Source organism: Ranitomeya imitator, chromosome 1, assembly GCF_032444005.1.
Source record: "Ranitomeya imitator isolate aRanImi1 chromosome 1, aRanImi1.pri, whole genome shotgun sequence".
Taxonomy (NCBI): domain Eukaryota; kingdom Metazoa; phylum Chordata; class Amphibia; order Anura; family Dendrobatidae; genus Ranitomeya; species Ranitomeya imitator.
This window is the reverse complement of record NC_091282.1, coordinates 844009754-844035458: the sequence shown is the minus strand read 5'-3', so window position 1 is coordinate 844035458 and position 25705 is coordinate 844009754. Positions and strand designations below refer to the sequence as shown.

Below are 25705 nucleotides of genomic sequence, written 5' to 3'. Positions count from 1 at the left end.
TGAATGCTGAAAAAACACTGTAAGAAGTAACATGCTGTATTGTGCAAAAAACATGCAAAGCACAAAATACTCATGACAAAAAAAAAACAAGGAGTGTGCATGAGATTTCCGAGATCGCAGACTTTGCTGGTATTGTAAAACACAGCTGAAAATTTGCTTTAACAATGCTGAAAAACACCTAGTGTGAACATAGCCTACCAATCAGCGGGCAGCAACTTAAGAGATGGATCTGGTGGCCGGCATGTTAGGGCAGTTTTACAGGCATAAGTGATCATTTTCTGTAAACAAAATTATGTACAATTTTGATGTTTGGCTATCAAATATGATTTTTGAAAGGACAGTAACTAAGTACTAGTCATGGTCATGCAGCCTCCCCTTGGCCAAACAAGTTGGATGAATAACTAGGGTATAGGACCTACTTTCTAGCAACACTTCAAAGCACTACCTGCCTTGTTTTTTCCAAGGACATCTGTTAAACTCACTTAGGATCCATATTTGATCATTCTTTTTGAAAACTTGATAAAAAAACATTACTTGAGCTGTAGCATAGAGAGTACATATAGCTGTCTGAGGTTCAGTTAAGCAGGAGGTGAATTTCGGACTACCTCGGGCTTCAATTAGGCAACATCGTTAACGAACCCAGTGGAAAAACAGGAAAAAAAATCAACAGTAAAGAAGATAATTAGTAGGTAAACATCAGCCAAAGGTCGTAACTTAATTAGTTTGTGTTTCTGATGAAATTTTATACAAATGTGCGTTGACAGTAAGACAAGTCTAGATACAGCGTTACTTTATCCTTGCACTCTCTTTAGCATTCATCCTCGCTTGTCCTAAGGGCAAAATTGTAAACGTAACAAACATTTTAGGTGCAAAAAAAATAAATGACAATATTGACATGCAACGACACGGATTTAAGTGTTTCCGTGATTTATTTTTATACAAGATGTATTACAATTAGAGATCTTCAAAAAGCAATCTGATACAAAGTACAAGGAATGGTGTAGAAAAGGCAGTGTTGTATTCTGTCTTTGGCACATTTTACATGCAAACACACAAACAGAACACACTTACAGATTGGCAGTTTTAGACAAATGTGAACGGCATTCTAACCACATCAGTAAAAAAAAATTGTTACATAATAGAAAGTTTGATAAAAACCCTAAAAAACAATTCTGTGAGTTAAATGTGTGACCATAAAAAAACCAACAAAAAAAGTTAATTCTCAAAATTAGCAGCCAGTGCCATGGTGCCCCACCGGTCTCCGTTTACATTTCAGCATTCGCAACTTACTGTATTTGACTGCTGCAGACAATCACCTGACTGAGCATGTCAGTGCTGAAGATGTCAGATGGCATTACATCACGTCACCGCTGTGGGAGGACGACCATGGGAGACTACTGGTCATTTTGCTATTTTCATTTCTTTCCAAGATATAACAGTAGGTTACACTACTCATTGTAATATTATTAAATTTTCTGACCAGTACATATTAATTAGGCAACCATTTTTTAGTTCAATGTACATACATATTTAATTAAATACAAAATATACAGAAAATTTAAAGAAATTAAATAGAATTTCAAAAATACTAGACAGCATTGTGAACCTCCTGCTCCATATAATCACTTGTTTCACAAGGAAATATCTTGATCTTGCACAGAAATCCAACGTTCATCTCCAATAATCATCTCAGTAGCACAATAAGGCACTGTAATAAATAATGCACAAAAACAATGTCCAGCACTCGAGAAAGGCAAAACGGCTACCATCCAAGTACAATGAGCATGGAGGTGAAAATAGACATTGTTCATTCATAATTTTTCATCTATGGTCTTCGGCAAATTTGAGGATGTGCTGCAGATCTTGTCCGGCGTACATACATTTCTATCATCTGCTTCCATGTCTGCTGGAGACGCCTCAACCTGCAACCCAAGTGACAGGAAAGCCAATGGTTTAATCATGTATGGCCTAAAGCGGAAACACAAGTAGTGCTGCATTGGGAAACACAGTACACACCAGACACTGCTGCCCTCCATGGAGGAAACTGACTCATCAGACCAGGTCCTCTTTTCTCTCTCTCTCTGGGATTCCCACCCAATCATTAAAAGGGGAATGAGGAAGCGGGGATGACACCCGATCATTGGAAGGGGGGATGACCATCCTATAAAGCAATGTTCCCCAAGTCCGGTCCTCAAGAGCCACCAACAGGTCATGTTTTCAGGATTTCCTTAGTATTGCACAGGTGATAATTTCATCACCTGCACAGGCAATAATTCCATCACCTGTGCAATACTAAGGAAATCCTGAAAACATGACCTGTTGGTGGCTCTTGAGGACCGGACTTGGGGAACACTGCTATAAAGCTATGGCTGCCTTCTTAAAGGTCACAAGCAATTCACTCTGGACAACTGCCAAAACCAAACTTATCTAGCATGACTCCCTCCAGGGAATCTGATAACTGATTTAATTTTTTTTTTTTTTTTTTAGAAAATAAAAAAATGGGGTACGGGATAAAATAATAAAACCACTGCAGCTAATCATAGGTCACACTTCCCCTAATTTATCCCTCCAAAAAAAGGAAAACCTTAAAGGAATGGATGTGACAAGTTAGAAAACATTGGGTTAAATGTTTCCGCCCTAACAGTAATGGCCTTGGAGGATGGTGTTTCAATTACCGCACGAGTCTAAACTGTAAAATACAGGCACGTGTACTAGATTTTTTAAATAGTTGTACATTGCAGCGGGACCTCAACCCTCCCTACACTTAAGATCTGGTTGGTAAAGGCTGCACTGTTCTAACAGTCATCATTTCCCATGGGGTAGTTGAGGCAATAGGATTTGAGAGTACGGAGGTCTCCGGTATACCTGTCAACACAAATGAATAAGAGCTGCAGAGCCAATTGATAGAAAAGCTTGTTTTTTTGGTCATTTTGTAAAAATGCTCTATGTGCCAATGGAAAAGATTTTCCTTACAGACGTTTTACAGTATTGGAGAATTATGGCAGCTTTCTACCAAAAACAGTTGCAAACCTGTTACATGGTGTGTAGGGAAGCGTTTCAGCTCCAATCAAGTTACAGGGGTATACCAAAATCCTTAAGCTATGCAACGGACAATGGCTAACTTACAGATCTTGGAAACAAGGCACTGGGATCAGAAAATCAGGCCCTACAGAACCCTGCCTTGAATGGAGTGGATGTGTGCATTTTCCAGCTCTGCTCCATTCAATGTCTAGGGGACTGTTGGAGAAACCCTTTAATATGACTGGGCTACAATACCATGTGCAACCTGTAGGCAGACATTGCACTGTTTATTTTATTTTTTCAATGTTAAGGACATCTACAGAAACCTTCTCGAATGATTGTATTTTTCAAAGAGAAATTACCGTAATTAAAAATGTTGTACCATTGCAAAATGAATTACCGGTGAATCTGTCAGTGAGCTCAGAGACATTCTAACACTTACCTTTCCGCTCTTGAATGACCAAAGTGGATTTATGACCATATCAGTTCAGCTCAACTTTAATGTGGTCAAAAATCAGCTTAAAGGGAACCTGTCAGCAGGATTGTGCTCAGTAACCTACAGACAGTGTCAGGTCTGCCGTTATACTGATAAAAATGATACCTTGGTTGATGAAATCCGTCTTTTTGTTCTCTATGGCTTATGACTAGGGATGAGCGAGTGTACTCGTTGCTCGGGTTTTCCAGAGCACGCTCGGGTGATCTCTGAGTATTTATGACTGCTCGGAGATTTAGTTTTCATTGCGGCAACTGAATGATTTACAGCTACTAGCCAGGCTGAGTACATGTGGGGGTTGCCTGGTTGCTAGGGAATCCCCACATGTAATGAATCAGGCTAGTGGCTGTAAATCATTCAGCTGTGGTGATGAAAACTAGGGCTTTGTGCACACGATGCGGACTTGCTGCGGGTCCGCAGCAGATTTTTCCGCGCAGAAACGCTGCAGATCCGCACTGTGATGTACAGAACAATGTTATTCAATGGGATAAAAAAAAAAAGCTGTGCAGATGGTGCGGAAAAATCAGTGCGGAATTGCTGCGGATTTCAAAGAAGTACATGTCACTTCATTTGTGCGGCAGTGGGAAGGCCACATCGATACAGACTGATGATGGGTGAGTATACAGCATGCTGTTAACCTTGTGCACCTAGGATTATATTATTTTACCGTATGGTACCCACTTCACTTTGGAGGGATTATCCCTCATGATGGGTACTCTAATATCCATGATCATTTGAAGTAATCTTTCTGATGCTTACCTGAGTCTTATTCTTTATCGGTGTGGTTCTTTACTAGTGTACTGGTTGGTTTTTCCTCCTCCTTGCATGGTGGAATCATTACAGTCCGTCATGCTATTTTATGTGTTTGTCTTTGTTGTCACATTTATGTATTAATAAAATATTGGTATATTTTTTCTATTTATGTGTCGATACTCCTTTTCGCTTGTGTGGTATTTGTGCGGATCTGCAGCGTTTCTGCACCCCTCCATGTTAAAATTCCGCAGTTGCAAAAACTGCACAAAATCCGCATCAATTCCGCTAAAAACAGCACAAAATCCGCATAAAAATCTTTGCCGCAGCTGCGGATTCTGCCAGGAGATGCGGATTTTGTGCAGAAAATTCTGCACCTCTTTTCCTACGTGGGCACATAGCTTAAATCTCCGAGCACTTACAAATACTCGGAGATCACCTAAGCGTGCTCTGGAAAACCTGAACAACGAGTGCACTCGCTCATCACTACTTATGACAGATCACTGATCCCTCACTGACCTGCCACCTAGCTTACATAATGAATATTATATATACACAAGAAAAAACAACCCCCTCTGCAGGCAGGTGCCAGACGTTTAGCCTCCGCTTAAGATTAATTGTATACGTACTGTGTATATAATTCATATGTTTGAGGTTCTCCTGATATTCCAAAAAAATATAAAACAAATCCATTTGAAAATGGCACCTGCGCAGTAGCAGCTATCAGTGTATATAAAGGTGATCCGATAGCTGCTACTGCGCCGGCGGCACTATCTTGGAGGTGGATTTTTTTTTTCTTTAGCAAGATGGCGCCTTTCAACTCCCTGAATGCCCCACTGGTCCTGGGAGTGGGAAAATTGTGTGGGATTTGATGCACCTTCTTCTGGATCAAGGTTATCACCTTTATGTAGATAAATTTTATACCAGCGTCCCACTGTACCCCTCTGCATGAGTTACTGCAGTACTGTCTCCAAAAATCAGAGAGACCTCCCTAGGACGCTAATTAGGCAGCTGCTCACAAAGTGCGAGAGCAGAGCCCAATGTAGCGAAAACATGTGGTGGCCAAGGACAAGTGGGATATCCTTTTCTTGCTCACAATACATGGTAATGGCAGAACCTCCAAAGCTGTACGAGGTACCTTAACACAGGTCACCAAACCACACTGTGTACACAACAAGATCATGGGGGAGTTGATATCTCTGATCAAGTCTTCCAGCCATACAGTGCCATGAAAAAAGCCAAGAAGTGGTACAAGAAGCTGGCCGTGCACATCGTAGAGATGGTAATGTACAATGCCTTTGTGCCATCACGATGTGCAGGCCAGACCTTTCTTCAGTTCCAGGAAGTAGTGATCAAGGCCCTAATATTTGGCAGTCAGGAAGGAGCAGATCAAGGCCCTAATATTTGGCAGTCAGGAAGGAGCAGATCAAGGCCCTAATATTTGGCAGTCAGGAAGGAGCAGGCCCCAGTACTTCGGAACTGAAAGTGCCCATGTTGTACCAGGCCAACATTTCCCGGATGAGGTTCCTCAAACTTTAAAGAGAGGAAAGATGCAAAAAAGGTGCAAAGTGTGTTACACAAGGGAAATACGAAATTACACCATTTACCAGTGTGACAATAGCCCTGACAAGCCTGGTCTGTGTTTGAAAGACTGTTTCAGACCCTACTACTCAACCATGGACTAAAATTTATTTACTTACACAATTCACATATGCCAACCTGACATAAACCACACAACTCATATGCCAACCTGATGCACTGTACGCTACCACCACAAAATCCACAGACCAGTAAAACACTGGGAATGTGAAAATGGAGGTGGGGGAGACTGGGAGGTTCCACTGTTTAGACACATCAGGGGCTCTCCAAATTCAACATGACGCCTGCAGACCATTCCATCAAATTGTGCATTCCAAAACATCACTCCTTCCCTTCCAAGCCCTGCCGAATGCCTAAACAGTGGTTTTCCTCCACATATGGGGTATCAGCATACTCAGGAGGACTTGCACAACAGATTTGGGTGTTCATTTTCTACTGCTGCCCTTGTGATTTTATTTTCACAACTCCAAGTTATAATTTTCTGTGAAGCATTTTGGGGTTCAAGGTGCTCACCACATGTTTAGATAAATTCATTGGTGGGTTTAGTTTCCTAAACGGGGTCACTTGTGAGGGGTTTCCACTGTTAAAGCACATCAGGGGCTCTCCAAATGTGACATCTCATCCTCTCTCAACTCCAGACACTTTTGCGTTGAAAAAGTCAAACGGTGCTCCTTCCCTTTCAAGCCCTGCACCCAAACAGTGGTTTTCCCCACATTTTTGGGGTCCAATTTCTCATTACCCTTGTGAAAATAAAAAAATATTGTGTCTGAAGTAAAATTTTAGCGACAAAGTTAAATGTTAATTTTTTCCTTCCACTTTTCATTCATTCCTGTGAAACACCTGAATGGTTAATAAACTTCATAAATGTGGTAAATCTTGTTAGAAAAATTAGAAATCACTGGTCAACTTTTAACCCTTATAACTTCCTAACAAAAAAAAGTTTAAAAAATGTTGATGTAAAGTTGACATGTGGGTAATGTTATTTATTAAGATATAACTATAAATTAAGGGCTCAAGAATTTTAACTTTGAAAATGGCTACATTTTCCAAACTTGTCAAATTTCCGTTATTTTCACAAATGAACTAAAGTCATATCAAAGAAATGTTACCATTGTAATGAAGTCAATATTTCACCAAAAAACAGTGACAGGGGTCAGAATTGTAAAATTTGGCCCGGTCATGAAGGTGAAAACAGGCCCGGGGGGGTGGGGGGGTGAAGGGTTTAAATCACATACTGATTGTTCACAAATTTGTCTAAATTTGTGTTGGTGGGCTCTTCTTTGCCAAAATAATCCATCCACCTCACAGGTGTTGCACATCAAGATGCTGATTAGACAGCATAATTATTGCCACAATAAAAAGCCACTCTTAAATGTGCAGTTTTACAGTATTGGGGGGAGGGGAGGTGTCAGAAAAACAAACACTCAGTATCCCATCTCCTTCGTATTGATCAGGTTATGGTTGTGGCCTGTGGAATGTTAAGCAGCTCACTAAAATGACAAATTCAAGAAACATACCAGAAAAAGAAACAGCCTTTCCAACACCAAGTCAGATTACAAATGCACTAGGCAAGATGCAGCAGACCCCCATGATAAAGGCAGGGGCAGCAAAATCCTGATGGATGAAGCGACTCACAAACCTACCACTTCATGGAGGGGGTTGCTGCCTAGTAAAAAATGCACAGGTGAGGCTTGCATAGGACGCCAGTCACACGGCTAGGTGTGAAGCACACTGTCTGGCTTATAGCCCATTATTGTTCTTTAGTGAGAGGTTTATGATTTGTGTTAGGACTCGCAAGCGTGATTACACTTGACGTGGGTTGCGAGATTGTGTATTTTAGCCAAAATATCGACCAATACTTCATGTAGTGTATTTATGATATACATTATTTTACATTGCACATTTTTCCAGGATGAAACAGGCCCTTTAGTGTTGGTTGTGGGGTGCACTCATATAGAGCTGGACACAGCCCACCTGATCTAATAGTATGGGTGTAATCCAGACACTGTGCATCACACCTATCTGTTTGACTGGCGTCCTACTCAAGCCTCATCTGTGGGCATTTTTTACTAAGCAGCCACCCTCTCCATGAAGTGGTAGGTTTGTGAGTCGCTTCATCCATCAGTAATTTGCACCTGTGCTGCCTCTGCCTTTATCATGGGGGTCTGCTGCATCTTGCTAGTGCATTTGTAATCTGATTTGTTGTTGGCAAGGCTGTTTCTTTTTCTGGTATGTCCTGTGGAACGTTGGTCCACTCCTCTTCAATGGATGTGCAAAGTTTCTGGATATTGAAAGGAACTTGAACACGCTGTCGTAAACATTTTAGAGTGGCCTTTTACTGTGGCCACCCTAAGGTACACCTGTGCAATAATCTTGCTGTCTATTCAGCATCTTGATAACCCATGCCACAGGTGTGGCATGGGTTATCTCGGCAAAGTAGAAGTCCTCACTAACACAGATTTAGACAAATTTGTGAATAATATTTGATTGAAAAAGTTATTTTGTGTACATAGAAAAAGTCTTAGATCTTTTGGATTACAGCTCATGAAAAATGGGAGCAATAAAGCGTTGCATTTATACATTTAGATTTTTGTTCAGTGTATCTAACCCCTTAATGATCAAGCCACCTTCTAGGTTAATGACCAGGCCTCATTTTTTTAAATCTGACCAGTGTCACTTAATGAGATAACTCTATTTCAATGGATCACAACGATTCTGAGACTTTTCGTGACATATTGTACTTCATGATAATGATAACATTTGTTTGATATAACTTGTGTTTGTGAAATGATAGGAAATTTCAGAAAAAAAGTCACAACTTTCACACTTTTCATTCTTTTGCCCTTAAACAAAGTTGTGGCACAAAAAAAAAAATAGTTAAATATTTACATCAGCTCAATTATTGAAAAAAAAAAAAATATATATTTATATTTAAAACTAATCCATCCATCCATCCATCTTTTTTTTGTTTGTTTGTTTGGAAGTTAGAAAGGTTAAAAGTTGATCAGCAATTTCTCGTTTTTCCAACAAAATTAACAAAACTATTTTTTGGGGGGACTGCATCACATTGGAAGTGACTTTTCAGGTGCTTCACAGTAATTAAAACATCAGAAGGAAAAAAAATGAACATTTTTTCACAAAAATATTAATTTAGCCAAAAAGTTTTCTCTTTCACAAGGGTTACAAGACAAAATGGACCCCAAAATTTGTTGTGTAATTTCTAGTGAGAACGCCGATACCTCATATGGGAGGGAAAACTACTGTCTGGGCGCACGGCAGGGCTTGGAAGGGAAGGAGCGGCACGTGACTTTTGAGCACAAAATTGGCTAGAATCATTAGCAAACACCATGTCACATTTGGAGAGCCCTTGATGTACCTAAGCAGTGGAAACCCCCCACAAATTACACCATTTTGGAAACTGGACCCCTCAAGTAATACATCTAGATGTGTGGTGAGCACATTGAACCCCAGGTGCTTCACATAAGTTTATAAGGTAGTGCTGAGAAAATTAAAAAAAAAAAAAAAAACTCCACAAAATGCTTTTTTTTTTTTTTTTTTTTTTAATAGCCCAAATTTGTTTTATTTTAACAAGGGTAACTGGAGAAAATGCACCATACTATTTTTTGCTCTGTTTCTACGCAGTACACCAATACCCATATGTGGTCGAAAACTACTTTGAGGCACTGTGCAAAGCTCGGAAGGGAAGAAACGCCATATTGGAGTTCACATTTTTTCTAAAATGGTTTGAGGGTGCCATGTCAAATTGGCAGAGGCCTTGAGGTGCTAGAACAGCAGAAACCCCCAATAAGTGATCTCATTTTGCAAACTACAACTCTCAATGAATTTATCTAGGGGTGCAGTAATCATATTGACACCACCTGTGCCTCACAGAAATGTATTCTTTCTTCACCGCCCAATGGTATAATTACGTTTTACCTTTAACTTTGTTTTAGCACCAAATTTGACATTTTTATAAGGGTTAAAAAAAATAAAACGAAACTCTTTGTTTGCTGTACAATTTCTCCTGAGTGCGCAGATACCCTTCCTGTAATTGGGAAATACTCTTCAGGCACAGTAGAAAGCTCAGAAGGCAAGGAGCGCCATATTATAGTGCAGATTTTTACAGTTATGATTTATGGGTGCCATGACCCACTGTAAGAGCTCATGAAGAGGAATGCCCCGTAAGTGACCCCATTTTACAAACTACACCCCTCAGTGAATTAATCTAGGGGTGCAGTAATCATATTGATACCACAGGTGGGTCAGAGAATTTTATGCCATTGGGCATTGTGAAGAAAAAAAAATTATACACTGCTCAGAAAAAATAAAGGGAACACTAAAATCCCACATACTAGATATCACTGAATGAAATATTCCAGTTGTAAATCTTTATTCAATACATAGTGGAATGTGTTGAGAACAATAAAACGTAAAAATGATCAACGTAGATCACAACTAATATCCCACGGAGGTCTGGAGTTGGAATGATGCTCAAAATCAAAGTAGAAAATGAAGTTACAGGCTTATCCAACTTTAGTAGAAATGCCTCAAGACAAGGAAATGATGCTCAGTAGTGTGTGTGGCCTCCACGTGCCTGTATGACCTCCCTACAAAACCTGGGCATGCTCCTGATGAGGCGGTGGATGGTCTCCTGAGGATCTCCTCCCAGACCTGGACTAAAGCATCCGCCAACTCCTGGACAGTCTGTGGTGAAACATGACATTGGTGGATGGTCCGAGACATAATGTCCCGAGACATAATGTCCCAGATGTGTTCAATCGGATTCAGGTCTGGGGAACGGGCGGGCCAGTCCATAGCTTCAATGCCTTCATCTTGCAGGAACTGCTGACACACTCCAGCCTCATGAGGTCTGGCATTGTCCTGCATTAGGAGGAACCCAGGGCCAACTGCACCAGCATATGGTCTCACAAGGGGTCTGAGGATCTCATCTCGGTACGTAATGGCAGTCAGGCTACCTCTGGCAAGCACATGGAGGGTTGTGCGGCCCTCCAAAGAAATGCCACCCCACACCATTACTGACCCACTGCCAAACCGGTCATGCTGAAGGATGTTGCAGGCAGATCACTCTCCACGGCGTCTCCAGACTGTCACATGTGCTCAGTGTGAACCTGCTTTCATCTGTGAAGAGCACAGGGCACCAGTGGTGAATTTGCCAATCCTGGTGTTCTGTGGAAAATGCCAAGCGTCCTGCACGGTGTTGGGCTGTGAGCACAACCCCCATCTGTGGACATCAGGCGCTCAGACCATCCTCATGGAGTCGATTTCTAACCCTTTGTGCAAACAGGCACATTTGTGGCCGGCTGGAGGTCATTTTGCAGGGTTCTGGCAGTGCTCCTCTTGTTCCTCCTTACACAAAGGCTGAGGTAGCGGTCGTGCTGCTGGGTTGTTGCCCTCCTATGGCCCCTTCCACGTCTCCTGGTGTACTGGCCTGTCTCCTGGTAGCGCCTCCAGCCTCTGGACACTACGCTGACAGACACAGGAAACCTTCTTGCCACAGCTCGCATTGGTGTGCCATCCTGGATGAGCTGCACTACCTGGGGCACTTGTGTGAGTTGTAGAGTCTGTCTCATGCTACAACGAGTATGAAAGCACAACCAACCTTCAAAACTGACCAGAACAGCAGCCAGAAAGCATTGGTATTGAGATGTGGTCTGTGGTCCCCACCTGCAGAACCACTCCTTTACTGATTGTGTCCTGATAATTTCCATCTGTTGTCTATTCCATTTGCACAACAGCATGTGCAATTGATTGTCAAACAGTGTTGCTTCCTAAGTGGACAGTTTGATTTCACAGAAGTTTGATTTACGTGGAGTTATATTCTGCTTAAGTGTTCCCTTTATTTTTTTGAGCAGTGTATTTTTACGACAAAAATGTTGTTTTAGACCCAGATTTTACATTTTCACAAGGGTAAGTGGCACAAAAACTTATATATATAAAATTTTCATACCTACACATACACAGATTATATGCCGGCTCCTTGTGTACTTTGTACATTTAAGATCTTAATAAGCGCAGATGTTGGTTGTCTTTGACGTGGTCCATATCTCTTTGTGGGTCCCACAATGGCAAAGAGACAGATCAGTTTCTCCTAGCCAAACATTTCCACTAGCTATACTCCCTAGAGGTAGGACACACATACAACCTGCTCAAACGGATGAAAGTTTACGATTTCGTGATTTATTTACACACTAACAATCAGATGTTAAAAAAAGTCTCACCCTGTGTTTGAGGTATGACAGGTAAGTGTCCCAGCCTACCGTGATTACATTAATGTAAATGACACGATACTTAGGTGATAGGAAATAAAAATTGATCATTTGGGCAGCAGGCCACACAGTCCAGTCAGCCTGAAAAAAACAAACAAAACAAAACCTAGTTATTCACTATAATGTATGGCAACAACAATAATGCAATCCAGGTGATACAGCGCTCCTGTAAATGGACATATAAATAAAACATCACCATAAATATGAAAGCGGCGATATTTAAAATACCCAGATATAAATCACTGCACTCGTACTATGGAAAATGCTTGTTGCAGGTGAAAAAGTTTATTGAAACCAGTGTTGCAGTAAAATACAGAGGTGAAGCGATAGGCATAAGACGTTTCGGCCAGCTCGTGGCCTTGATCACAGTATCGCTGAAATAAATGACATAAAAACAAATGAGTAACTATATACAGATCATATTTACATATATACAATTCGGTGAAACAATGTCAGAAAACCAAGTCAAAAACAAGTTGAAAATGGAACAAATGATGTCAGTGCTCCCAAGATTTGAGGACAAAAGAAACAAACAATCGGGAGGTATGGAGATAGGTACGGCATGCGATGGAGCTAGAGGATGAGACGATAAAGATGCTAAAACATACCCTAGTGGGAAGTTCCTAGTTTACTGCTGCACTACAGTGTTGCTGAGGATATCAGCCAGAAATAAATGTCCTGAAAGAATGGTGGGACATGGAAGGTAATGAGAGATAATTAAGAATATCACCAATGGCTACAATGTATCTAGATGGAAAAAGGCTATAACATACTTGCCAACCTATGTTTTTACTGTTAATCATAAGAGTATATGGAACCAATTGTCGCCGTATCGTGGAGCATGCATATAGGTGTGGCTGTAGGAATAGATAAAAGTGAGTTATCTGTTAAGTCTGTATGGGGTGGGTGGTAGAAAGTTGGACTGTGTTATACTTGCCAGTTTAGTATTTCCGTTGTACAAAGTGTGCCAGGCCCGTCGGCGTAGTATGGAGCGCACATATAAGACTAGCTAAAGGAGATATTTGAAATAGATCTATGAGTTAAATCTATATAGAGTCCATATAGAGTATAACCAGGTAACCAAAATATACTTGCCTATTTGAATGTAGTACTAATCAAGCAAAAATACACCAAATGTCCCCAGAATGTGGATGGTGCACATGGATATAACTGTGGGAACAGACGTATATAGGGTAAGTAGATTGCCAGGTAGGTCTATAGTGGGTAATTTTGTAATGGATGCGCTACCTGCCAGTGTGTAGATACAGTCCCAATATAGCTATACAGGTCCAGTATTCTAGATGTAATGAGGGCAGTGGTGTACCAAGGTTTAACTGAAAAAGAAACTGGTGTAAAGATATAGTATAATGGGGACGCTGAGTCACTTATCTGATAGATGGTGTTCTCACATCCGCAGTCTGCTGGTAGCGTTCGTGGTTGGGGGGCCGGCGTTGGTGGCCAAGTGGTAGAAGCAGACACACACCGTGTCTTTGCTAAAGGAGCGGCTGCCATGACAATAATAGCAGCGCTGTATAAAGCCCCGGCCGGTCAGGTGACCGGATGTGATGCAGGACGCCCGCACCTGCGCAGTCGGTGTGGAGAGTCCACAAATGCCGACGCATGCGTAGTGCCTGAAGGACCTGTGTGCGCCCACATACGATGCCGACATCAGCGTCTATGCTGTGTGCATCGGACCCGCAAGATGGCGCCCGCGCATGCGCAATGGAGCTGGACAGATACCCAGCATAGCAGCGTAGTGAAATGTGTGTTCAAATTCTACCTCTCTAGGTACAAGGGACGCATAAGCGTTATAGAAAAAGAGAGCGCCTTAGCGTTACTAAAAGACCCATGGAAACTGTATAGGTCTTCTAACTATAACTCTATAGCAGACAGCTAGGAACGCCCCAGCATAACTGAATAGGGAAAGAAGGGAGCGCAACAGCGTTACTTAGAGGACTCTTGTAGGGTGTATACAGAGATGTGCTATAATATGCTGTGGGGTGCTGATCCTTAGAAAACACTGCAGATATATAATGCATATATACATTTGTACATACATGGTATGAGTCCAAACTGAAATAAAAGAAAATAAGAAATAAGGAAAATAATAAAGTAAATAATAACGGAAAAATAAAGGGAAAAGGAAATGAATGGAAATGAAAGTCCCCTAGGGAAAAAAGGAAATATCGAGATACTGGGAAAAATATAATAATAACTGGAAACAATGAAAAAAAATGAAAATAAAAATTGAAAAATGATAAAAAAATAAAAATGAAAATAAAAAACAAAAAACGGGAAGCTGGTTAAGGAACCAGAGGGTATAAAGCTTACCGTCTCGAAAGTGCATGCGGTTGAGGCTACTAGTGCAGTGGGTCAATTCGTCTAGAAAAAAACAGGTTTATGTTAGCCAGTCAATCTCACGATTTAACCCCCTTGGATGGAGGGTGTCAAGGGTATAAATCCAAAAAGTTTCCCTTTGTTTTAAAAGCTGAATATGATTACCTCCCCTTCTCGAACGAGGTACCTTTTCCACTATTTGAAACCTCAGTTGGGCAATATTGTGTCTCGCTTCTTTAAAGTGTGATGGTAGCGGTAGCCATAATTTCTCACGCCTGATGGTAGATTTGTGGCTGGATATTCGATCCCTAATTGCCTGGGTGGTCTCACCCACGTACAACAGCCCACATGGGCACTTTATAACGTATACCACAAAGCTCGTTGCACAAGTATAGTAATCCCTAATGGGATATGATTTCCCAGTTCGTGGATGCACTACCTCGTTCCCTTTGATGAAATTAGAGCAACTCATACAATTCAAGCAAGGAAAGGTACCCGTTCTTTTTTGATCAGTCAGAGTCCTGGTTAGTGGTGATTTATGTGACCCTAGGTCCGCTCTTACCAACTTGTCCCGTATGTTCTTGGGTCTTCTGGTACACATTAGCGGTGGATCTCTAAAAAACAGGATTTTTTGGTTGCTTACCGTAAAATCTGTTTCTTGAAGCCTCCATTGGGGGACACAGGAACCATGGGTGTATGCTGCTGCCACTAGGAGGCTGACACTTATGCAAATAAAAAAAGTTAGCTCCTCCTCTGCAGTGTACACCCCACCGACTGGCATTATACACTTCAGTTAGTGAGAAAGCAGTAGGAGAAAAGAACAAGGTTGAAAAACCATAACCACAAACTTGAGAACTGTAAACGTGAGAACAGTCATAAAACAGATAACAGAAACATTGGGAGGGAGCTGTGTCCCCCAATGGAGGCTTCAAGAAACAGATTTTACGGTAAGCAACCAAAAAATCCTGTTTTCTTTATCGCCTCTCATTGGGGGACACAGGAACCATGGGACGTCCCAAAGCAGTCCCACGGGTGGGAAAACAGACTTCCATCAGGTCAGAGGACTCACCACTGCCGCCTGCAGGATCCTTCTGCCTAGGCTGGCGTCCGCCGATGCGTAGGTATGGACCTTGTAAAATTTGGCGAACGTGTGGATGGAAGACCAAGTTGCCGCTTTGCAAAGCTGTAGGGCGGATGCCCTGTGGTGCACCGCCCAGGAGGCGCCGACTGCCCGGGTAGAGTGAGCCTTAATCCCAGGAGGGGGCACTCTGTTCTTGACCCGGTAAGCCTCCAAAATTGCCATTCTGATCCAGCGAGCAATAGTCGCTTTAGAAGCAGGTTGGCCTCTGCGCGTGCCATCAGGAATGACGAAAAAGGAATCCGTCTTCCGGAAAGCGGACGTTCTGTCCAGATAGATCCTCACTGCCCTGACAAGGTCCAGCTTGTTCAACGATCGCTCCAGAGGATGAGTCGGAGCTGGGCAAAAGGAAGGTAGGACGATGTCCTCGTTGAGGTGGAAGGTGGAAACCACCTTAGGAAGAAAGGAAGGTGGGGGCCGGAAGACCACCTTGTCCTGGTGAATGACCAAAAACGGAGGACGGCAAGACAGGGCCGCCAGCTCGGAAACGCGGCGAATGGACGTGATGGCCACCAGAAAGGCCACCTTCCAAGATAAAACTGATAGAGGAATCTCCCTAAGAGGTTCAAAGGGAGAAACCCTCAGAACGTTCAGTACCAGGTTTAAGTCCCATGCCTCCACAGGGGCCCTGTATGGCGGGACGGCGTGGGCTACCCCTTGAAAGAAGGTCTTAACCTGTGGCCGGGAGGCCAAGGTCTTCTGAAAGAGGATGGAAAGCGCAGAGACCTGACCTTTCAGGGAGCTAAGGGCCAGGCCCGAATCCAGTCCTGCCTGAAGAAAGGCCAAAAGAGAAGGCAGGGAAAAAACCATAGGCGGAACGCGGTTGGACTCGCACCAACGGAAGTAAGCCTTCCAGGTGCGGTAGTAGATCCTGGAAGACGACGGCTTCCGAGCCTGAATCATGGTGTGAATCACCCGGTCCGAAAGGCCGGACGCTCTCAGAACCGCGGTCTCAACAGCCACGCCGTTAAACTGAGCGACCGAGAATTCGGGTGGCAGATCGGACCCTGGGACAGCAGATCGGGCATGTCTGGAAGGCGCCAGGGAGCGTCCGCGAGAAGATTGACGAGCTCCGCGAACCAAGCTCTCCTGGGCCAATCCGGTGCGATCAGGATGACCGGCACCCCTTCCGCTTTGATCTTCTTCAACAGTTTGGGAAGTAACGGAAGGGGTGGGAACAGGTAGGGCAGCTCGAACTGTGACCAAGGAATGGCCAGAGCATCGACGCCCACTGCGAGAGGATCGCGTGACCTGGAGACGAATTGCGGAACCTTCCTGTTGATTCGAGACGCCGTGAGATCCACATCCGGAGTTCCCCATCGAAGACAAATCTGATGGAAGACCTCCGGATGCAGGGACCATTCCCCTGCCGCGAGGCCCTCGCGGCTGAGGAAGTCGGCGGCCCAGTTTTCTACGCCGGGGATATGCACCGCGGATATCACCGGAACCGTTGCCTCTGCCCAAAGGAGGATCTTGGATACCTCGGCAAGGGCCAAGGAGCTCCGAGTCCCCCCCTGATGGTTGACATATGCCACAGCCGTGGCGTTGTCCATCTGGATCCGGACTGGAAGGCCCCTGAGGATCCTTTCCCAATGGCGGAGGGACAGAAAGATGGCCCGAATTTCGAGGATGTTGATCGGCAGCGCAGACTCCTGCGGCGACCAACGGCCCTGAACCGTCAGGTGACGAAAAACTGCACCCCAGCCGAACAGGCTGGCATCCGTTGTCACCACCTGCCAGTGAACCGGAAGGAAGGACCTGCCCTGGGAGATGAGAGGAGACGTCAGCCACCAGATGAGAGACCGCTTGACCCGAAAGGGGAGTCTGATCGGCCGATCCAGGGAGAAGACCGACCTGTCCCACTGAGACAGAATGGCTTGCTGAAGGGGTCGAGAATGGAATTGGGCGAAGGGAATCGCTTCCAAGGTAGCTACCATCCTCCCCAGAACCTTCATGGCCGATCGGAGGGAGGGAGGCCGAGGACCCTGGAGCAAGAGTATGTCCCGACAAAGGGTGGATCTCTTGTCCTTGGGAAGGAAGACTCTGGACTGACGAGTGTCGAAGAGCATGCCCAGAAAGATGATGCGCTGAGAAGGAATAAGGCAGGACTTCTTCCGGTTGACCAGCCATCCGAAACGGGATAAGGTGTCGAGAACAATGGACAAGCTTTCGTGGGCCTGAGCAAAGGACGGAGCCTTGATGAGGATGTCGTCGAGGTATGGAAACAGGACCAAGCCTCTGACTCTCAAAATGGCCATCAGCGCCGCCATGATTTTCGTGAACACCCTTGGCGCGGTTGTGAGGCCGAACGGCAGGGCGACGAACTGAAAATGATCTTGTTGCACTGCGAAGCGCAGGAAACGGTGATGTCCGGGAAATATTGGAACATGTAGGCAGGCGTACTGGATATCTATAGAGCATAGAAATTCCAGAGCCTCCATGGAAGCAATTACCGAACGAAGGGATTCCATCCTGAAGTGTCTCAGGCGAACCCTCCTGTTCAGCAATTTGAGGTCCAGAATGGGACGAACCTTGCCGTCTTTTTTCGGTACCACAAAGAGGTTCGAGTAGAAACCCGTGTACCGTTCCTTTTCTGGTACGGGAACGATTACCCCGGACTTTAGCAGAGAAGCAATGGCTGCGAAGAAGCCCGGAACCAAAGCGGGATCTTTTGGAAGACGACATTGGAAAAACCGATCTCTGGGTCGGGAGGCGAACTCAATTTTGTATCCCGAGGATACAACTTCCCTGACCCATGCATCCTCTACTGCGGAAATCCAGACGTCCCTGAAACGGAGAAGACGGCCCCCCAACCTGGGAGTTGGGCTGGAGTCTTGCCGAGAGTCATGCGGAAGTGGATCTTCCAGTCCCAGGCCTGGACGATCTACCCTGGGAATAGCGAGGACGCCAGGACGGAGTGGGCCTGAAGGACACCGCCTTCTTCTCTTGACGTGCCTGTGGCCTCTGTTGCTGCTGGGAAAAGGAGTTTGATGCAGCGAAGCGACGAAAAGGCCGAAACGAGCGAAACTGCCGTCTAGGAGGAGGGCGACGAGGTTTAGCCTGGGGGAGAAGGGAACTTGTGACCCCAGTGGCGTCCTTAATGATCTGGTCCAGCTGGGAACCAAAGAGACGAGAGCCCTGGAAGGGCAGACTAATGAGGGACTTTTTGGAGGACAAGTCCGCCTGCCAGGCCTTGAGCCAAACGGTCCGGCGAATGGCAACGGCATTGCTGGAAGCCTGAGCTGCACAAGAGGCGACATCCAGGGAGGCGGAAACCAGATATTCACCAGCGTGGGAAATCTGGTTGGCAAGTTCCGCTAATTGCGCGGGAGGAGCCCCATCCAGGATACCTCGCCGTAGATCCTTGGCCCATTTTGAGATGGATTTTGAAGCCCAAGTGGAAGCAAAGGCTGGGCATAGCGCTGCCGAAGCCGCTTCAAAGGCAGATTTCGCGAAGGATTCTATAACTCTGTCATTAGAATCCTTCAGAGACGCTCCGCCGGACAGCGGAAGCACCGTGTTGGTGGACAGCCTGGAAACAGGGGGATCCACCGAGGGAGAGACCGTCCAATTGGCGGTAAGTTCTGGTGAAAAAGGATATAGCACCCCCAGGCGCTTTCCCCTCTGAAAACGTCTGGTCGGATTCTCTCTCTCTCTGGCCAGGATTTCCTCGAATTCAGGATGAGGAGCGAAAAATTTTGAAGGTGGTTTGGCCCGTCTAAACGAAACCGCCTGATCTGCGGGTTCCGTAGAGGGATCCTTAATGCCACAGGTTTGGTTTATAGCCCGAATGAGGTTCTGGACCGACTCACTCATGGTGGCGATTTGGCTAGGGTCCAGCTCCGAAATCTCCTCTGAGGGCGCATCAGATAAAGCCTCGCCTGACTCAGGGGAGGAGGATCGGTGCGACACCAACCGCGGGGGAGGGCCGGGCGGCGAAATGGAACGCGAAGAGGACTCAGACCGACATTCCTGTCTGGACCTTTTGTAGCTTGGCAAGGAGGTCTCGGGTGGCGGTTCCTGCGACCCGCTGGCCACGGCAGGGGTCTGCAGGGGTAACCGATCCAGCGCGGACACCAAGGTTTGAGATACCCGTGTCAAATCGGCCACCGATTGTGACAGAGAGGCGGCCCAGCCTGGGATGGGGGGGATCACTCTCGGGTGGAACAGTCAGGGGATCCTGGGCGGTGGGAACAATCGGGTTGCTGCAGGACTGACACAGCGGAGAGGACTGACCTGAGGGAAGTTTGCTGTTACAGGACGAACATGCAAAGTACGTGACTAAGGCAGAAGATGAAGAGGTAGGGGGGCGAGAGCGGCCCCCTTTAGAAGACATTTTGAGAGATCCCTGAAGATGCCAGTGGGTTAGGGGACAGTGGGGCAGAGAAGGGTGTCAGTCTGCAGTGCAGCTACTCACGGACCCGGTCCTGGAAGATGTCCCACTTGTCAGCAGAGAACTCCTGTCCCGAGGGGCCGTTCTGTGCAGATCGCTGAGCTGAGCAGAAAAAAACACGTGCGGGGCTGAGCTGGTGCTGCTGCTGCGGAGTGCACACCAGAAGAGTGACTCATTCCCTGGAGGAAGTGGGAGGAGCCAGCCACGGAGGCGCCGGTGGGCAGGACAAAATATGTCGGGCGGGAAAAAAGCCCGCCCGCAGACCGGAAGAGAGGGAGCGCGCAAACCGGAAGTAGGCCCCGGGAGAAGCCGGGGCCTAAAGTAGGAGCCGGCGGCCGAGGAGGATAACCGCGGCGCCGGAAAGATGCGCTGGAAAGGTGCGCCGCTAGTAACACAGGCGGCGCGGCAGCCTACCAGGCTGCGCCGCTAGAAAGAAACTGCTGCCGGGAAGCCCCCATGTGGCGCCAGAGCAGCGCGCCGCAGGAAGGGGCCGACCTGTCAGGGCCGCAGCGCCGGAGAGCCCCCGGCAAAAGCTGCGGCGCGCCGGCTCGACAGGGCCGCAGAGCCTGTGTGCCCCCTGGAAAACCGCGGCGCAGAGGCAGTGCGCCGCGGGGAAGAGAAAATGTGGCCCCTACTGGATCGCGGAGCCCACACTGTGCAAGCCCAGGTCGTGCTGCGGGAATCCGTGCAAGCAGCGACCCGGGATACGGGAGCCCCTAGTAAGACCCCCAGGAAGCTCTGGGAAGGGATGGGGGGGGGGGAAACGCGGCGCCGGATACTTACCTCAAACATCCCACGCCGGTACTAACCTTAAAAGGGGGGTGAGACGTCCAGGGAGCTGATGGACGTCCTCGTCTCCTCCAACCGACAGGCTCTGGTGGGCGAGTGGGTGGGGGACGGAGCCAGGACCGGACTTCTAAGCACGCTGGTGTGCTAGGATCTTGGTCCTGGAGAAGGATCTATGAGGATACGGGGTGGCAGTACACACCGTACTCATAGTCCATAATGTGGGACTACAGGTGTGACTGCTCACCCTGTATCCCATTCGGAAACCTGAAAGGAAAAATGACGCACATTGAGGTAGATAAGGGTCTAATGAAAGACCCGTGTCCACCTCCTACTGACACTAAGCTAAACTGAAGTGTATAATGCCAGTCGGTGGGGTGTACACTGCAGAGGAGGAGCTAACTTTTTTTATTTGCATAAGTGTCAGCCTCCTAGTGGCAGCAGCATACACCCATGGTTCCTGTGTCCCCCAATGAGAGGCGATAAAGAAATAGGGATACTGGGGTAGGCCTTGCTGAGAAGGGGCCAATGTCCACGAATGAGATTATGTATTTTGAGCATCGTGGGGTGATGGTTGTGCACAAAGGGGAGTCGTGGGTTTTTTTCAATGCTAACCGCCCCATCGTTAGGGTCACTGATGGCTCGGGATGATTCCATATGAAGGAGATTGGTTGGGCAATTGCGGGCCTCAAATTTATTGGCCATTTCCTGTATTCTGGTTTCCCTAGTTGGGGGATCGGAAACAATTCTTGTAACCCTTTTGAATTGTGATCTGGGAAGGCTGTTTTTAATAGATTTAGGATGACAACTGTTGTATAGCAGAAGGCTGTTACAATCGGTAGGTTTTGTGTAAATGTCCGTGCTAAGATAACCATTGATGTCCTTCAGAACTTTAGTATCAAGGAATGTTATCTCATGGTTGTGATGTACCAGTGTGAAAGACAATTCAGGCCTGACCGCATTAATGGCAGTATAGAATTTAAGGAGACTTGTAAGATCTCCCTGCCATATACAAAAAATGTCATCTATGTACCTATACCAGGTACGTGCGTGCTGTTGGAAGATGGGGTCTGGATATATGTGTTCCCTTTCAAAGCGGTCCATGTATAGATTGGCATAAGCTGGGGCCACATTGGACCCCATGGTAGTACCGCATATCTGTACAAAGAAATCGTCTTCAAAGAGAAAGAAATTTTCCCTAAGTACCAGGTTCAGTAGGTCTATACATAGTTCCTGGGAACCTCTGTCTACATTGGCCTCATTTAATGTAAGGGATACTGCCTCAATGCCCTTATCATGAGTAATCGACGTGTACAGACTGTTGACGTCGAGTGTACATAAAATACTGTCGTGTGGGATGTTGTTAATATTACGGATTTTTTTGAGGAAATCCCCAGTATCCAGTATGAATGACTTAGTAAGTTTGGTATATGGGGTAAGGAGCTTTTCCAAAAACATGGACAAAGGATTTAGTACTGAGTCGGTTGAAGCCACTATAGGGCGGCCGGGGGGATGCTGGAGATCTTTGTGGATTTTTGGTAAAATATAGATTACAGGAGTCACAGGATGATTATTGGTGAGATATGTTTTGGTTTTATTGTCGATGGTTTTCAATGAAAGGTGTTTGTCAAGCACCTTCTTAATTTTTTGTTGTATGGAGAAAGTTGGGTCAGTCTGTAACATTTTATAAGTCGTCGTGTCTGAGAGTTGTCTTCTTACTTCAGTCACATAGAAACTCTTGTCCATGACAACGATGGCTCCCCCCTTGTCCGCTGGTTTAATAATGATATTTTTATTCCCACTAAGTGAGTCTAAGGCCTGCTTCTCAAGGGGACCGAGATTATGGCGGACAGGGAGGAAGCCTAGTCGCTGATCATGAAGTGTCTTTTTTACATCTCTATCGAGTAGATTGACAAAAGTCTCGACAGCATGGTTAGATTTGGGTGGAATAAAAGTGCTACGGTTGCGTAAGCCAAGCTGGTCGATAGTGATGTTGGGTCCCTCTGTTTGAGTGGGTATTGGAGCTGGTCTAGGGATATTGGTGGATTCCTCAAAGTGTACTTTGAGTCTAATGTTCCTATAGAACCGCTGCAAATCCCTCTCGAGTTGAAAAGAGTCCCATTTGGGGGTGGGACAAAATGATAGACCCATATTTAAGACCTTCAGTTCCAAAGGAGAAAGAGTATAGTTAGAGATATTAATTACAGAGTTTGGACTCCTACCTGAGACCTGAGAGTCATGTGACGATCCACATCTCTTCTTCCTGGACCTCCGGGTTGGCGTGTGTTTTGCCCTAAAAAACGAAGTCCAGATGTTTGAGCCCCACCAGTCTCGCTGCCGGATCCTGCAGAGGAACCCCCGGCAGGTGAGGAGCCCCCCGAGTGGTAGTTCCCTCCTGGGGTGCGGCGATATCTGGGTCTTGGACGTCTGGGGAAGGGGTCCTTCCCCAGACGTCCAAGGCCCAGATATCGCCGCACCCCAGGAGGGAACTACTGGTGGGGCTCAAACATCTGGACTTCGTTTTTTAGGGCAAAACACACGCCAACCCGGAGGTCCAGGAAGAAGAGATGTGGATCGTCACATGACTCTCAGGTCTCAGGTAGGAGTCCAAACTCTGTAATTAATATCTCTAACTATACTCTTTCTCCTTTGGAACTGAAGGTCTTAAATATGGGTCTATCATTTTGTCCCACCCCCAAATGGGACTCTTTTCAACTCGAGAGGGATTTGCAGCGGTTCTATAGGAACATTAGACTCAAAGTACACTTTGAGGAATCCACCAATATCCCTAGACCAGCTCCAATACCCACTCAAACAGAGGGACCCAACATCACTATCGACCAGCTTGGCTTACGCAACCGTAGCACTTTTATTCCACCCAAATCTAACCATGCTGTCGAGACTTTTGTCAATCTACTCGATAGAGATGTAAAAAAGACACTTCATGATCAGCGACTAGGCTTCCTCCCTGTCCGCCATAATCTCGGTCCCCTTGAGAAGCAGGCCTTAGACTCACTTAGTGGGAATAAAAATATCATTATTAAACCAGCGGACAAGGGGGGAGCCATCGTTGTCATGGACAAGAGTTTCTATGTGACTGAAGTAAGAAGACAACTCTCAGACACGACGACTTATAAAATGTTACAGACTGACCCAACTTTCTCCATACAACAAAAAATTAAGAAGGTGCTTGACAAACACCTTTCATTGAAAACCATCGACAATAAAACCAAAACATATCTCACCAATAATCATCCTGTGACTCCTGTAATCTATATTTTACCAAAAATCCACAAAGATCTCCAGCAACCCCCCGGCCGCCCTATAGTGGCTTCAACCGACTCAGTACTAAATCCTTTGTCCATGTTTTTGGAAAAGCTCCTTACCCCATATACCAAACTTACTAAGTCATTCATACTGGATACTGGGGATTTCCTCAAAAAAATCCGTAATATTAACAACATCCCACACGACAGTATTTTATGTACACTCGACGTCAACAGTCTGTACACGTCGATTACTCATGATAAGGGCATTGAGGCAGTATCCCTTACATTAAATGAGGCCAATGTAGACAGAGGTTCCCAGGAACTATGTATAGACCTACTGAACCTGGTACTTAGGGAAAATTTCTCTCTCTTTGAAGACGATTTCTTTGTACAGATATGCGGTACTGACATGGGGTCCAATGTGGCCCCAGCTTATGCCAATCTATACATGGACCGCTTTGAAAGGGAACACAAATATCCAGACCCCATCTTCCAACAGCACGCACGTACCTGGTATAGGTACATAGATGACATTTTTTGTATATGGCAAGGAGATCTTACAAGTCTCCTTAAATTCTATACTGCCATTAATGCGGTCAGGCCTGAATTGTCTTTCACACTGGTACATCACAACCATGAGATAACATTCCTTAATACTAAAGTTCTGAAGGACATCAATGGTTATCTTAGCACGGACATTTACACAAAACCTACCGATTGTAACAGCCTTCTGCTATACAACAGTTGTCATCCTAAATCTATTAAAAACAGCCTTCCCGGCCTGGCATCTGCCAAGAGAAGACGCAGGAGCTGTGAGCTCTGCCACAGTATACTGATCAACGCGGCATAAACTCATTTTATTGAGCCAAAATCGAATACCTCGGACAATACCTATTAGATAACTTCTTTGGCATCAAAAGAGACTACAACTAGCTCTCTGGCTGAAACAACAGAGCCACCACGCAAGCCCTTCTTTGTCCATGAAGCGTGCAGCCGCCATATTGGAGCTTCACTGACGGACCACCGATCACAGCTCCCCATATCCGGGAGGGAACCCTCCCTTCAGAAGCAAGACATAAGGGAAGAGAGCGGTGAATCCCCTCAACGCTTGGTTGTGGGGCTAGGGAGAGACCCTGATCCCCCTCGCCACCTGACGACACCTGGCTGACTGGGCGCTGGGCCGCGGCGCTCGGGCGGGAGAGAATACCTGCATCCCTGTGATCACGGCCGGCGGAGACGGGGAGTAGAAGAAGACGCTGCGGCCGCAGGAGGGATTTGCGGTGAGAATCCTTGCCGCCGTGCTGGTCCCGCGGTTGCCTGGAGGGGGATCCCTCCCTTCCGCGCTGTGGCCTGCGGTCCCCCAGAATACCGCCGACACTCACCGCGGCACCCGCTCCGGAGCCTTGTGGGGGAGGACGCTGTGGCCAGACCTACAGAGAGGTTGACGCCAGGGGATCGCAGACGGAGGCTGGAGACCCGGAGGTGGGCCGCTGTGCTGCGGAGCTCGGCGCAGCCTGCGGGCACTCGGCCACTGTGCCGAGGCACAGATCCGCAGTGACCGCTCCGGACCTCTGAAGCTGGAGCACCGCTTCTGACCCCGCAGCGGCGTGTGATCCCAGCCGGGGACGCTGC

At 46.1% G+C, this 25705-nt stretch overlaps 1 protein-coding gene across 1 annotated transcript in view; it reads right to left on the bottom strand.

The window, feature by feature from the left end:
- Window positions 1-913: 913 nt before the first annotated feature.
- LOC138651062 (mpv17-like protein 2) overlaps window positions 914-25705 on the bottom strand; it is a 60518-nt gene continuing 35726 nt past the window's right edge. The window contains exons 5-6 of the mRNA XM_069741017.1: window positions 12103-12231; window positions 914-1922 (exon numbers count right to left, since the gene is read on the bottom strand). Of these exons, the coding sequence (XP_069597118.1) occupies window positions 1812-1922; window positions 12103-12231 (240 nt within the window). The 3' untranslated portion in view covers window positions 914-1811. The remainder of the gene's footprint in view (window positions 1923-12102; window positions 12232-25705) is intronic.